This window comes from Dama dama, chromosome 2 (genome assembly GCF_033118175.1).
Source record: "Dama dama isolate Ldn47 chromosome 2, ASM3311817v1, whole genome shotgun sequence".
NCBI lineage: Eukaryota > Metazoa > Chordata > Mammalia > Artiodactyla > Cervidae > Dama > Dama dama.
In genome coordinates this window covers 48,863,854-48,879,414 of record NC_083682.1, presented here as the reverse complement: position 1 = coordinate 48,879,414, position 15,561 = coordinate 48,863,854, and the positions used below count along the sequence as shown (strand labels likewise).

The following is a 15,561-nucleotide window of genomic DNA, read 5'->3' as shown; positions in this document are numbered from 1 at the left end:
AAACAAGACCCCTATATATGCTGTCTACAAGAGACCCACCTCAAAACAAGAGACACATACAGACTAAAAGTGAAGGGCTGGAAAAAAATATTTCACGCAAACGGAGACCAAAAGAAAGCAGGAGTCGCAATACTCATATCAGATAAAATAGACTTTCAAATAAAGGATGTGAAAAGAGACAAAGAAGGACACTACATAATGATCCAAGGATCAATCAAAGAAGAAGATATAACAATTATAAATATATATGCACCCAACATAGGAGCACCACAATATGTAAGGCAAACACTAATGAGTATGAAAGAGGAAGTTGTAACACAATAATAGTGGGAGACTTTAATACCCCACTCACACCTATAGATAAATCAACTAAACAGAAAATTAACAAGGAAACACAAACCTTAAATGACACAATGGACCACCTAGACCTAATTGATATCTATAGGGCATTTCACCCCAAAACAATCAACTTCACCTTTTTCTCAAGTGCACACGGAAGCTTCTCCAGAATAGATCACATTCTGGGCCATAAATCTGGTCTTGGAAAATTCAAAAAAGTTGAAATCATTCCAGTCATCTTTTCTGACCACAGTGCAGTAAGATTAGATCTCAATTACAGGAAAAAGATTGTTAAAAATTCAAACATATGGAGGCTAAATAACACGCTTCTGAATAACCAACAAATCATAGAAGAAATCAAAAAAGAAATCAAAATATGTATAGAAATGAATGAAAATGAAAACAAAACAACCCAAAACCTATGGGACACTGTAAAAGCAGTGCTAAGGGGAAGGTTCATAGCATTACAGGCTTACCTCAAGAAACAAGAAAAAAGTCAAATAAATAACCTAACTCTACACCTAAAGCAATTAGACAAGGAAGAAATGAAGAACCCCAGGGTTAGCAGAAGGAAAGAAATCTTAAAAATTAGGGCAGAAATAAATGCAAAAGAAACTAAAGAGACCATAGCAAAAATCAACAAAGCTAAAGGCTGGTTTTTTGAAAAAATAAACAAAATTGACAAACCATTAGCAAGACTCATTAAACAAAGGGAGAAGAACCAAATTAACAAAATTAGAAATGAAAATGGAGAGATCACAACAGACAACACTGAACTACAAAGGATCATAAGAGACTACTACCAGCAGCTCTATGCCAATAAAATGGACAACTTGGATGAAATGGACAAATTCTTAGAAAAGTATAACTTTCCAAAACTGAACCAGGAAGAAATAGAAGATCTTAACAGACCCATCACAAGCAAGGAAATCGAAACTGTAATCAAAAATCTTCCAGCAAACAAAAGCCCAGGACCAGATGGCTTCACAGCTGAATTCTACCAAAAATTTAGAGAAGAGCTAACATCTATCTTACTCAAACTCTTCCAGAAAATTGCAGAAGAAGGTAAGCTTCCAAACTCATTCTATGAGGCCACCATCACCCTATTTCCAAAACCAGACAAAGATGCCACAAAAAAAGAAAACTACAGGCCAATATCACTGATGAACATAGATGCAAAAATCCTTAACAAAATTCTAGCAAACAGAATCCAACAACATATTAAAAAAATCATACATCATGACCAAGTGGGCTTTATCCTAGGAATGCAAGGATTCTTTAATATCTGCAAATCAATCAATGTAATACACCACATTAACAAATTGAAAGATAAAAACCATATGATTATCTCAATAGATGCAGAAAAAGCCTTTGACAAAATTCAACACTCATTTATGATTAAAACTCTCCAAAAAGCAGGAATAGAAGGAACATACCTCAACATAATAAAAGCTATATATGACAAACCCACAGCAAGCATCACCCTCAATGGTGAAAAATTGAAAGCATTTCCCCTGAAATCAGGAACAAGACAAGGGTGCCCACCCTCACCACTACTATTCAACATAGTGTTGGAAGTTTTGGCCACAGCAATCAGAGCAGAAAAAGAAGTAAAAGGAATACAGATAGGAAAACAAGAAGTGAAACTCTCACTGTTTGCAGATGACATGATCCTCTACATAGAAAACCTAAAGACTCTTCCAGAAAATTACTAGAGCTAATCAATGAATATAGTAAAGTTGCAGGATATAAAATTAACACACAGAAATCCCTTGCATTCCATATACTAACAATGAAAAAACAGAAAGAGAAATTAAGGAAACAATACCATTCACCATTGCAACAAAAAGAATAAAATACTTAGGAGTATATCTATCTAAAGAAACAAAAGACCTATACATAGAAAACTATAAAACACTGATGAAAGAAATCAAAGAGGACACAAACAGATGGAGAAACATACCGTGTTCATGGATTGGAAGAATCAATATTGTCAAAATGGCGATTCTACACAAAGCAATGTATAGATTCAATGCAATCCCTATCAAGCTACCAACGGTATTTTTCACAGAACTAGACCAAAGAATTTCACAATTTGTATGGAAATACAAAAAACCTCGAATAGCCAAAGTAATCTTGAGCAAGAAGAATGGAACTGGAGGAATCAACCTGCCTGACTTCAGACTCTACTACAAAGCCACAGTCATCAAGACAGTATGGTACTGGCACAAAGACAGAAATATAGATCAATGGAACAGAATAGAAAGCCCAGAGATAAATCCACGAACCTATGGACACCTTATCTTTGACAAAGGAGGCAAGGATACAATGGAAAAAAGACAACCTCTTTAACAAGTGGTGCTGGGAAAACTGGTCAACCACTTGTAAAAGAATGAAACTAGAACACTTTCTAACACCATACACAAAAATAAACTCAAAATGGATTAAAGATCTAAATGTAAGACCAGAAACTATAAAACTCCTAGAGGAGAACATAGGCAAAACACTCTCAGACATAAATCACAGCAAGATCCTCTATGACCCACCTCCCAGAATATTGGAAATAAAAGCAAAACTAAACAAATGGGACCTAATGAAACTTAAAAGCTTTTGCACAACAAAGGAAACTATAAGTAAGGTGAAAAGACAGCCCTCAGATTGGGAGAAAATAATAGCAAATGAAGAAACAGACAAAGGATTAATCTCAAAAATATACAAGCAACTCCTGCAACTCAATTCCAGAAAAATAAATGACCCAATCAAAAAATGGGCCAAAGAACTAAACAGACATTTCTCCAGAAGAAGACATACAGATGGCTAACAAACACATGAAAAGATGCTCAACATCACTCATTATCAGAGAAATGCAAATCAAACCACAATGAGGTACCATTACACACCAGTCAGGATGGCTGCTATCCAAAAGTCTACAAGCAATAAATGCTGGAGAGGGTGTGGGGAAAGGGAACCCTCTTACACTGTTGGTGGGAATGCAAACTAGTGCAGCCACTATGGAAAACAGTGTGGAGATTTCTTAAAAAACTGGAAATAGAACTGCCATATGACCCAGCAATCCCACTTCTGGGCATACACACCGAGGAAACCAGATCTGAAAGAGACACGTGCACCCCAATGTTCATCGCAGCACTGTTTATAATAGCCAGGACATGGAAGCAACCTAGATGCCCATCAGCAGATGAATGGATAAGGAAGCTGTGGTACATATACACCATGGAATATTACTCAGCCGTTAAAAAGAATTCATTTGAATCAGTTCTAATGAGATGGATGAAACTGGATCCCCTTATACAGAGTGAAGTAAGCCAGAAAGATAAAGAACATTACAGCATACTAACATATATATATGGAATTTAGAAAGATGGTGACGATAACCCTATGTGCAAAACAGAAAAAGAGACACAGATGTACAGAACAGACTTTTGAACTCTGTGGGAGAAGGTGAGGGTGGGATGTTGTGAAAGAACAGCATGTATACTATCTATGGTGAAACAGATCACCAGCCCAGGTGGGATGCATGAGACAAGTGCTCGGGCCTGGTGCACTGGGAAGACCCAGAGGAATTGGGTGGAGAGGGAGGTGGGAGGGGGGATCGGGATGGGGAATACGTGTAAATCCATGGCTGATTCATATCAGTGTATGACAAAACCCACTGAAATGTTGTGAAGTAATTAGCCTCTAACTAATAAAAAATAAAATAAAAAGTAAATAAATAAAAAACTATCTAGAAAGTCCCCTCCACCAGCACAGCAGCAGAATGGTGGGATATCTACTCGAGAGCATCTCAGGGCAGACACACTGCCCCAGCCTATCTCATCAGCTGATACACTGATCCATGGAGAACCTCTTCATCCTTCATACTGAATATTCACCATGTTCTGAGCCTACTTGGAAGTGATAACTTTCTCAAAGCATTTCCACCTCATTTATCCCATCCTTAACCTTCCAGCTTCTCTCAATCACAAAGACAGTAGTAACAGCAATAACCAAAATATGAAGTGAGGGACTTCCCTGGTGGTCCAGTGGTTAAGAATCTGCCTTGCAATGCAAGGGACCAAGGTTTGATCCCTGGTTTGGAAACTAAGATCCCACATGCCTCAGGGCAGTAAGTTTCCCACTACAAGATATATGGCAACTAAGACTTGATGCAGCCTAATAAATTAATTAATTAATCAAAAGGCAAAAAACAATGAAGTGAAAGTAAATTTAATGAGTCCCCAAATGTAGAAATTTGTCAGGTAACTTGACAAATTCCCAGTAATGATCCCCTTCCTATAATTCTGTAGCAATATATTTTGAGGAATTTATCTATTAAAGATGTAACAAGCTGTTGCGGCAAGTCAGTCACTTTGTCTGTTGCTTGTCAATACCCTGGTTTATTTCTAGATGTAAGGAGATACCTGGGTAAATGAGATACAAAAAATCATACACTCTGGAAACCAGGAGCAAGGGGACCCTCCTAACTGCTGGAAGATTCAACAACAAATGATCTTTCCAGAGAGCAACCAGCCATTTAAATCTAGAATCCTGAAAATGTTCCTACACTTTGTAATTAGATTTATACACAATTTGTTTAAATACTGAGACCCTTAGTTTAGAGGTTTATGTTCAGGAGTGTTCCTCACATTGCTATTTGTATTAGCAAAAAATCACAAAAGCGTTCAATTTCCACACACCTTTTCGATGTTTACTTTGGTAGCCACAAAAGGCAAGTTTGTCAGATTTAAGAAAGAGGTAAAATCACCCGAAATATTAAGTTTGGTTTTTCAAAGGCAGAATACAAGTTGTCAGTTATGTATATACAATAAAGAGAGGGGGAGAACACACAAAGGTTTGACAGCGGTTACCTCAGCATTGTAATAGTGCTGGAATTATTGCTCTGTTCTACATTGCCCATGTTTTCTACAGGAAGTCATATCTTTATAATCAGATAAATATACACATATGTAAATGGCCTTTGAGAAAAATGGGTGCAAGCTTTAGAGAGGATGAATAAGTGGGAAGAATCCCCCCTATGCCCCACACGGAGCCAGGCTCACCTCGGTGCTTTCCCGCCTGGAAACCAACGTCCCAGCTGCCCCCAGGCAGCCCCAAGGGACACAGCTGCACCCAGCTCACTCAGCCGGGGGAAGGTGCTCCCAAACTTCACCCCTTCTCTGGACCAAACTCACTGCCCCAGGTAGGGGTTTGAGAAGAAAGCACTCCAAGGAAGCAACCTGCAGAGGAAGGGGTGGGTGTTCGAATGGTTTCTAAAAGGATGTTGCTAATCCAAACCTAGACTCTGCAAAGATTTCAAGACACATGTTCAGCTTTTGCTAAGGATAGGAGTTTCATCTGTTTCGAAATAACAGAGTTTTTCCCCCCACAACTTCATCTTCTTTTCACATTTTCATTTCTCTTTGGAAAAGAGAAAGGGATTCGAAAATAATTAAATATAGAGCTAAGTCACTGAGTTCTTTAAAGTCAGGGAACAATGGGCATTGAAACAGAACAAATGCTACTGGGGTAAATTCTGTTATATTTTTAAAATCGATCTCATCATGACTAAATGTTTGCTTATTATCCATCAGCTCACATTCTTTGCTCTATTGCTGTTACTCCAGTTCTCTCCAATGACATTATACAGAGTTTTCACATATTTTTGATGGTGATTTTTTTTTAGGACAAATTCTTTCAAGATACATAAATTCCTGTCTTACAGACAACTGAATAACTAACACTCAGGATCCCCAAATGCTAAAATCCTACTGACATCCTTGATGATTCCGTTCCTTTACAAACTCCACTGAATGCCTACTATGTATCAAGTTTTTTGCTGGACGCTAGGACAGAGCAGTCAACCCCATAGAGGATAAATGGTCCCTGACCCCAGTGAACTTACAGTCTGGTGGAGAGACAGCATTCAACAAACAATTATGCAAATAATTAACAAATCAGAACTTGGGTAAGTGCATAGAAGGGAACACCGTGCTTTGAGAACACATCAGAAAAGTCCATGGAAACTTGCAACCTTACGCCTCAAAGAGGTGATTTCTTTCTTAAAACGAGGAACACATCAAAATTCCTCTTCCCCTCTTCTGAGTCACATTTAGAGGGAGCTGGAGCTGGAGGGTACACAGGCGCATTGACTTTTACTTGAAATAGTAACTCAGGAATGCAGAACTATCCTGGAGAATGACTCCATCCTTCTGGGAAATGATACTGGTCTCTTCTCTTTTCCTTTCAATGCTGGGAGGGGGGCAGCAGTTACAGAGATTTATGTACCAACAAGCCTGATGTGTAATCATGGAAAATTAGGAAGAAACTACATGCACATCCCCAGGAAAATGACTGGGTGAACTATGGCAAGAACATTTCATCCTATGGAGTATCTCTGTCTGCCTGTCCACTAAAAAACAGTGAGGTGACTCTTCAGTACTGACACAGAAGGCTCTCCATACCATACTGGGTGGGAAAGTGCAAACCACGATGACGTGACTCAGTTTGGTTTAAAAAAGTGTCTAAACTTTATATTAATGCAGAGAAAGGGGTCTTTTTCAGCTCTACATAGTGTCCACGGTGGTCACCTCTAACACACGGGGAAGGCTTAAGAATTACCCTGAGAAGGTATGTAGGTACTATCTGTACAATAAAAATACATTTTAAAAAAATGAACGAAGAAAAACATGTATGTATCAGTAGCCTCTCTGGACAGCAGGCATCCTTCTGGAAGGGGACCAGGATGTGTTTTGGCTTAAAATTTGAGTTGAGGATGTGCTGTTTTGGGACCTTTGCCCTGAGACCCTAAGTATTAGCCCATTCTTAGAGACACGCCTGAAAAGAACAATTAGCTGTGCCACCGGCTGCATGCTGAAGGCAGCGTGAACACATTCCCAAAGGCGTCCCTACACTCAGCCACAGAGGAGCGGATGACAGAGACACGAGGGGAGCTGGGCGCTAACAGCTCTGGAAGAGGCTGCAGCTGCCTGTCCCCTGGCCCCCTGGGGCTGGCCGGGCACCCGCCCATGAATGGCAGCAGCAGAGAGACCACATCCCTCTGCCCAGAACCACAGCCGCCCACCAGGAGGGCAGCGGGGGAGCAGGCTCCCTGCGCAGACCAGACACCCTTCCCCGGGGTCTAGCGGTTGCCCCTGCTGCTCATCTGGTCTGGCCAGACTGGGACCCGGCAGGCCGCATCCTGGCAGGACACAGGGACTCCGCTCTCCCAGCGTCTCCCAAGGCGCCAGGCTGGGGCTCCAGAGTCAAAGCAGACCCCAAGGGAGGACACCTCGGCCTCGGGTCACCTACAGCCCTAGGCCAAGGGCACTGCAGACCCAGCAAAAGACCCCAAGAGCACAAATCCCATTCAGGGTCTGGTCTGTTGAAAAGTAGCATGCTTAGGGAATTAGTTTCTTCAATGCTTGAGATAAAGACTCCTAGAATTTCAGAGCATGAAGGCCATGTAACCCAATTATGCTTGTATTCTACACAGAGCTGTCACTCTGGTATTTCCTAAACTCTCTGTAGATACAGAAATATACAGAGATAGGCAGAGAGTCAAGGTGACAGATGCTGTACCTCTAGAGGCATCTGCAAATGTGTGTTAGAAATGAGGGTCATTTTGTGGCACAGAACTCTGACCCCCGCACCTGCCATATGGTGACAGTCGTGTGTTCTCCAAGCCACACAGAATGACACTCAACCGCCTTCGACATTTCAAACAGATTCTCCCTTGCCCCAAAAGTGCTGCAAAAGGGAATTTGAGGTACTTGCAATACATCCTATGCTTGTAAGTCAAGTGGGGCAACCGGTGCCTCCACTCTGAACATATCCTGCAGTACTGTCCTCAGAGCGGGACCTCAGGGAGGGAACCAGGGCTGACCTCACCAGGGCAGCCCTTGTGTTATTAAATGACACGAGGACCCCAGCAACAAGGAAGTCCCCCCCGTACCAGGGACCCCTCACCTCCAGCTTGTGAATTCCAGGTTGGGACCTGGCCGCTGCAACCTCGATCCTGACCTGAGCTTCTGACCTGGACACGGAAGCCTGGCCTCCCTCTCTGGATGTCCCTCCCCACCTCAGCCCAGCCGTTCTCCAAGGGCAAACCCAGGAGAGCTCTCTCACACGCTCCTACATTTCTTTCACGGCATCTTAATTGAGCACTTGTTGTATACAAGACATGATGCAAGGCAAGGGAAGAGAAAAAGTGAAAGCTTAAAAAACACGGTCAGTGCCAACTGCCTCTTCTCTGTCTCCGATCGCACAGTCTTACCAGCCCAGAGTCACAGTCAAATTTAAACTGTCTTCTGCTGTGCATCAGTTAGTGTGGAATCGGGGTTTTTTGTCCCCCTACCCAGCTTACCCTCTAGGGGACCCAGGCATGCAATGCTTTAGAAGAGCTGAGCGAAGTATCAGGCTTAACCAGACCAGGGGCCTATTTTAATTCTTACATCAATCCAACATCAGCAGCTCACTTTGCAAAAGCCTTTAAAACTCTCCAGCCACAACTCAAAAATTAAATGATTCCCTCCAGATCAACTCCCTCCAGAATGGCTCTGCTTGTAATTCTGGCTGTGGCAGGGCAGGCAGGACCAATGAGCAGGGACAGCTCCAGGTTGCTGCAAAGGCCGCCAGTGTGCCCTCCACCGTGCCGGTGGGCACCAGCCCCTCTCTGCCCTGCCACACCGCATCACCTCTGTGACGACCCACAAATGCTGGTGACGGACGGCTAGGCAGAGCCCCTTCTGCTCCCACCTCCAAGAGCATGCAGGACCCCACCAGACCAGTTCCACGCACTCTTTCCTGTACCTCTTCTCTCCTCTCTGAAGTCTGTCTTCTGGCTTCGTCTAATGTCATCCCTGGTCCTGCCTTCCTCCTCTCGAGTGTCCTGAAGCTCTCAGTATACAGGAGTCTGCTGACAGCTTCACCCAAGTTCCTTCCACCTGGTGCTCCAAGTTTAACACTGCCCTGTCATTGGATCACACACGGCTGAACCACATTACCTCCAGCAAGTCTGCTCCTGTGCCCAGCTGGATGGTAAACTCCTACAGGGCAGGATGAGGACCACACCTCAAACTCCTTCAACCTTCCCCCCCCCCCCAAAAAACAACAGCATAAGCTCAGCCTCCCACTGGGTAAACCTATCCACAGCAAACGCCTTTCAGACAGCCCATCAGTTAGAAGGGGCCAACAGCGCTCTTTAGAGTCCCTGGAATTCGTGGGCTAGAGGTAAGGTTTGATCACAGAGGATACCCAGCTCCTGGCATCAGATGGCTGCTCCCCCACAGCAGGGCATGTCTGCCCAGCACTGGGTCCTCAGGAAACATTCACTGAAGGAGGAGATCATCTCCAGGGTCCATGCTACTTTGTGGTTTTCCTTTCTCCCGAAACCTCAATTCACAGGAAGGCAAAGGGAAAGCTTCGACTATCGATGCCTGCCCAGTGACCAGGAAAACTGAAGACTACTTTTCAGAATGAACTTGGCGACTTCCTGCCAAGGTGAACAATGCTGTGGTGCAGATCACAAAATCAAGCTCACTGCAACCTTTTTCTAACCAACTCTGCCCTCAACTTCCCTGTTTCCACCAATATCACTCCCCAGTCACTAGGCCTGCAGCCTTTCCGGTACCTCTGATCAGTTCGGCCCTTTGGGGCCTCTGGAAAGCTATATGCCCAAGAGCATGGCTCCTTGCTCCTGGAAACCTCCCAACCTTTCCCATCTAGTCATGGGGCCCACACTCACACAAGACCTCAACTGATTCCGAATCTTTATGGCATCCTTCCTAGCTCTAACCGCCTCCCCTTCACAGACCTTACGCACTACCCTCAGCCTGTTACTTATTAAGTGCTGTTTCCAGCTAGTCCAGCCTCTACTTAAATCATAACTTTTCACTTTTTAAACCATCAAGTCTTCTGTTCTGTTTTCACTGACTCAGGCCCACATTCACTCTCATATCCTGGAAACCCTGACCAATCCTTCTGCCTCAGCGAGGATGCTCGCTCGCTGTGTCTGTCCTTCCAAGAACTGGGCCTTCTCGGCCATCTCAAAGTCCTGGCATAAGTCTCAACTCTGCTAATCCACATCCCACCCACGGACAGGGGCTCAGGGCCAGCCCAGCTTCTCACACAAGCTTTCCCCATCCTTCAGCCCACCAGCCACCTCCGCTCAGCAGAGCTGTGTCTAGCCTCACACACTGCCTTCCTGTTGACTCACTCTCCCCCCCACCAACCCCCCCACCACCCAAACCCGCCTGGCCAAAGTCAGAACAGCTGGTAAGGAAGACCAGCTGCTTCTTAGCCACGTGATCCTGCCCAGGCCACCAGACTTTCAGAATCTCACAGAACTGTTGCTATGACACATGAGAATTTACATTAATGCGATTCATTCATCTCCCATTCAAACAAAAGACCATCCAGGTAGAGGATTTGGATATCCTTCTAATACTGGCCAAGGGCAGTTATTTCCCATCATTCACAACCCTGCAGCGGCTAAGTCTCAGTATAACTTAATTAAATGTAAGACAAGGGAGAAAGCACTTTGATTGGGGTACTTTTCCTCATATCCTCCATTTAGACACTCGGGAGGTTCTCTGATACAAATTTTGGATGACTGCAGAAATATGGGGGTGGAGGGAAGAGGAGACAGTTGTTCCAGGCAAATCTAGTGACAACGGCGCCGGTCTTAGGAGTGAGGCGTGAACACTAAGGCAAAGTCAGCAGTAGGCACTGACTGGGCACACTGCCAGTAAGCCACCAGTGGGCAGCAGGAACAGAACTGGCGAGTGGGATACAAGCAGGGTCCACGGCTGGGGGGGGCGGGGAGCACGTGGACAAAGAATGCTTCAGACCATCGTATCTGGCTACCTTCCTTCCCAACGTGCATGCCCATGACAACGGCGAGCACCGCCAGGGGCGCGCGGTAAAATCACTTCCAACCAGAGACCAGGGCACCTCTGATAACGCCGGCCTAGCCGGCCCCGATACCGCCAGCCCCAGGCCTCACCAATGGAGATTTCTTGCGCGAAAGCCAGCGAGATGAGCAGCAGAGGCAGCCCCACGGCGATGCACGTGACCATCTTGTCCACGGCCAGCTCCAGCCGCAGCCCCTTAAACTTGGGCTCCGAGGGCTCCTTCAGCAGGAAGTCCGAGAAGACATACTCGGTGGCAAGGTGCGCAATGGCCATTGCTGCGGCGCGCTGGGCTGGGCCGGGCAGGTTCGCGAGGCAGGCCTGGGGACCGCCGGCGTCGGGAGGGCGGTGCTGCGCCTTAGGCCGTCACCAGCCCCGCCCGCGGGTTTCGCTTTCCCTTTGCCCGCTCCCCGGTGGCTCCCACATTCCGCCGGTCTCGTACCGCGATGCGCCGCAGCCGTCTTCTCCGGGCGCCTGGCCTGGCGGGTCCCGGGGCTGCTCCGCGGGCATGGGAGCCCGGGCCGCGCCCGCTCCTCCTCCGCCGGCCGGGGCGCAGCCACTCCGGCAGGTCCCCGGGCTCCGCGCCGCCGCCGCCGCGCGCCCGAGAGCGAGAGTCTGCGGCCGAACAAAGCGCGAACCCCACGGTGAGGCCCCGGCTGCGGCTGCCGCCGCCCCGCGCGCTCTCGGCCCGCCCCGCACGCTCTCCCGGAACCTCAGAGGGGCGCGAGCGCCGAGGGGGCGCGGCGTTTCCGGGAGCCGCGGGGCGCGGGGCGCGGTGGGCGCGGCAGCGCCGGCAACCCTGGGATCCACCCCCGAAGCGGGTGTCCGTGCGAGCAGCTCCTCGGCGAGTCCTCGCGCCCCTCCCACCTTCATCCCCTCCTCTTCCGGGCGCCGGGAAGTTTGAAGTCCCTTCCGAAAGTGACCTGTCGCCCTGTGGACCGGACGGCCCCTTACGCCTCACCCCCAGCATTTCTACATGGCGAGATCAGGTCAGCAGGCCGTGCCAAGGCCTCGGAGAGCCACGGGCGCCTTAAAAGGCGATCGAGCGGGTTAGACCGAGCAAACGTGGGAGAGGGGGCGCTGGCCTCTAGCAGGAACACTGGGGGCCAGGGAGGCGCGGGCTTGGGGTGGTGAGCCTGCGCCGGACTCGGTCTCACGGGTCTATGCTTCACCTCTCGCTTTGCCCGCGGGAGCCTCGGTCTGCGATGCTGAGAGACAGTCAGGAGACGCTGTGATCAGAAACACTTGGAGCTGGCTGGACTTTTGAACAGGAGGGCTCCTTGGGCCGGGGCTGCCGGCTCTGCTCTTTGTACACGGGCAGGTCCGTGCAGGCAAGCCTCTTCTGTGTGCGCTCACCTGCCCTGTGTACATCTCCACCCCGCCCTGCCCTCGGAGCCCTCGCCCCATGGCCTGCACGACCCTCCTCTTAGGAGACTCATGGGACCAGGACTGCACAATGGCCAGAACCACAACCCTCGTCTCCTCTCAGCCTGAACTCCAGTCTTCCCCATCTTGCTCAAAGCAGCGCCACCCGACCACGCGCCCAAACCGGACAGCTGCACTGCCCTGTGTGACGGCGCTGTCTCTCCCAGCTGCCTGAACCAATTTCCAAATTCTCTAGCTTCTCGCTCCTAAATATTGAACATTTGATCATTTTCCTCCACCTGCGCTGCCATCCTCTCTCCTAACCACCTACAGGTAGGCCCTGCAGGCCTGCAAGCTCTTCTCCCCAGCAGCTGCCGAAGGGAATTTGTAAAAGCTCCAGTCTTATCCTATCACTCCCCTTCTTAAAGTGTACCTTATTTTTAGGATAAAATTCAAATTGTTTAGCATGGCTACTGCCTGCCTTACCAGTTTCACTACTTTCCCTTCAGTTCTTCAACTTTGCCAGCTCTTGCCTCCTCCAGACCTTCACCTGCCCCAAATCACATCCACAGTAGCCTTTTTGCCTGGATTGTTCTGCTGGATGTCACTTCCCCTGGAGAGTCTTCCTTGGAAACACTAAACAGGATTAGGCCCCTTTGTTAAATATTCTTGTGATGCCAGATGCGGGCTTTGGGAAAGTTACATGCCCCGTCTGTATCTCAGTGTTTTCATCTGTAAGGTGATTATACTGCTTAGGATTGAGGTAAAGATCGAAAGAGTTAATATACAGAAGGTGCCTAGGACGTTGCCTGGCGACTGATGAGTGCTGTGTACATGTTATCCATTACTATTCCCCTCTATTTTTCCTTCTTAATGAAAATCACAATCACAGTTCAACAAGTATGTGTTTAACTGTCCACTGATTTAGGGTTTGTCTCCCCCTTTATAGCTATAAGGTGCATTTAGGGATTAAATAACACACCCTCCTCGAAGTCCTCCCTTCCCCCTCTCCTTACTCCAGTGTGATTTGTTAGAAGGAAGCCAAAGCAGCTGCAGGCCTCATAGCTATGGTCCCAAAACTCTTGTTTTGTTTATTAGAGACCCTTGACATTTGGATATGAAATCTTTTGTGACCAAAATAGTCAAAGTCAAGAGAGTTAAGCCCACTACACGGCCTGTTCTGTTTATATGTTTATTTATTCATCTAAGTAATGTTTGCTGAGCAACTATTGTATATCTGCACTGTGATCTGTGCTGGGGTGCAGCAGTGAGCAAAACAGGTTTGAGGTCCTTGTTTCCATGGAGCCTAGATTTCAAGGAGACAGACAAAAGTCAAACTAACAGGTAAGATGGATATGCCCCAGGATTAGGGCAACTAAAGAAAATAATGGAAATTGGAAATAACTTGGGAGGGGTCCACTTTATAGAGGGCAGTCTGGGGAACTTACATCTGAACTAGGAAAGAGAGTGAGGGTGCTGGAAAGAGGCTTCCAGGCACAGAAAGCAGTGTGTGCAAAGGTCCTGAGGCAAGAAGGAACTATCAGGGCACAGGAACTGATAAAAGCTGAAACAGAGTGGAGTCAGAGGTAAAGCTGGAGATGTGGACATAATGGGCAGCCAAATCAGTCTGAGTTTTATAGATGAAGGTAAGGAGTTTGGATACTATTAAATGTGAAACCAAAAGACAGTAAAGGAAATGTATCAGGTTAAGTGATGTGATCAGATTTGGAGGACTGTGTGGACTGTGGTTAGAGGGACAGAAGCGACCTGGAGAGGCTGGGTAGGGACTGCCACCGTGATCTGCTTGAACAGGGTTTGGAGTCTGTAGCCCAGGAAGAAATACATTTTGAGTTTATTAGCATAAAGATGATTTTCAGATCCAGGAAGATGAGTGAAATGACGTACGGAGAGGGTATAACAAACTACCGCTGACTTGGTGGCACACGATTATCTTTTCTCTCTTTGTCTGCACTGGGTCCTCATGGCAGCTCAGCAGGCTTCTCTAGTTGCATGTTTCAGGCTTAGTTACCCCTCAGCATGTAGGATCTTAGTTCCCCAGTCAGGGATCGAACCTGAGTCCCCTGCATTGGAAGGCGGATTCTTAACCACTGGACCACCAGGAAAGTCTCACATTTATTTTTCAACAGTTCTGGAAATCTGAAGTTCAAAATCAGTTTCACTGCAAAAAGTCAAGGTGCCAGCAGGCCTCCAGAGGCTCGAAGAGAGAATCCGGTCCTTTGCCTTTTCCAGCCTTGAGGAAGCATTCCTGCATCTCCAAGGCCTGCAGCGTAGCACCTTCCTTCATGTGTCCCATAGCTCCCTCGTCTTTTTTTATAAAAACACCGTGCTTGCAGGCATATTCAGTCACTCTTTTGTGTCCAACTCTTCCCAACCCCATAGACTGTAGCCCATCAGGCTCCTCTGGGATTTCCCAGGCAAGAATACTGGAGTGGGTTGCCACATTTCCTCTTTCAGGGGATCTTCCTGATCCCAGGGATCAAACCCATGTCTCTTGCATCAGTAGGCAGATTCTTTACCACTGTGCCATGTGGGCAGCCCCATAAGAACACTGCGGTTACATTTAGGGCCAATCTGGGTAATCCAACATAAACTTCCCATCTCAAGATTTGTTAACAATCATAGCTGCAAAGTCTTTTTGCTGTACACGATAACATTCACAGGTTCAGGGAGTGGGACCTGGAATCTTTGGCGATATTCAGCCCACCCCGGAGGGCCAAACGAAGAAAAGGGCCCAGTTCAAGTCGGGAGGCACGCTAAGATGTAAGTCAGAGGGAGGAGAAGGAACTCGCAAGAGACTAAAAGGAAGTAGCTGCTGAGGAAGAAGGAAGGTTGGCAGGCGATGTTATGGAGCCCGGGAACTAGAGGGTATCCAGAAGGAAGGAGCTGCCAAGTGTTACTGAGTGGTTAAGTAAGATAAAGACTGGGAAGAGGC

The 15,561-nt window shown here is 46.8% G+C and overlaps 1 protein-coding gene across 1 annotated transcript in view; it reads right to left on the bottom strand.

Annotated features, from left to right (window-relative positions):
* PANX1 (pannexin 1) overlaps positions 1–11,762 on the bottom strand; it is a 53,479-nt gene extending 41,717 nt beyond the window's left edge. The window contains exon 1 of the mRNA XM_061120824.1: positions 11,339–11,762. Coding sequence (XP_060976807.1) covers positions 11,339–11,519 — 181 coding nt within the window. The 5' untranslated portion in view covers positions 11,520–11,762. The remainder of the gene's footprint in view (positions 1–11,338) is intronic.
* Positions 11,763–15,561: the final 3,799 nt, after the last annotated feature.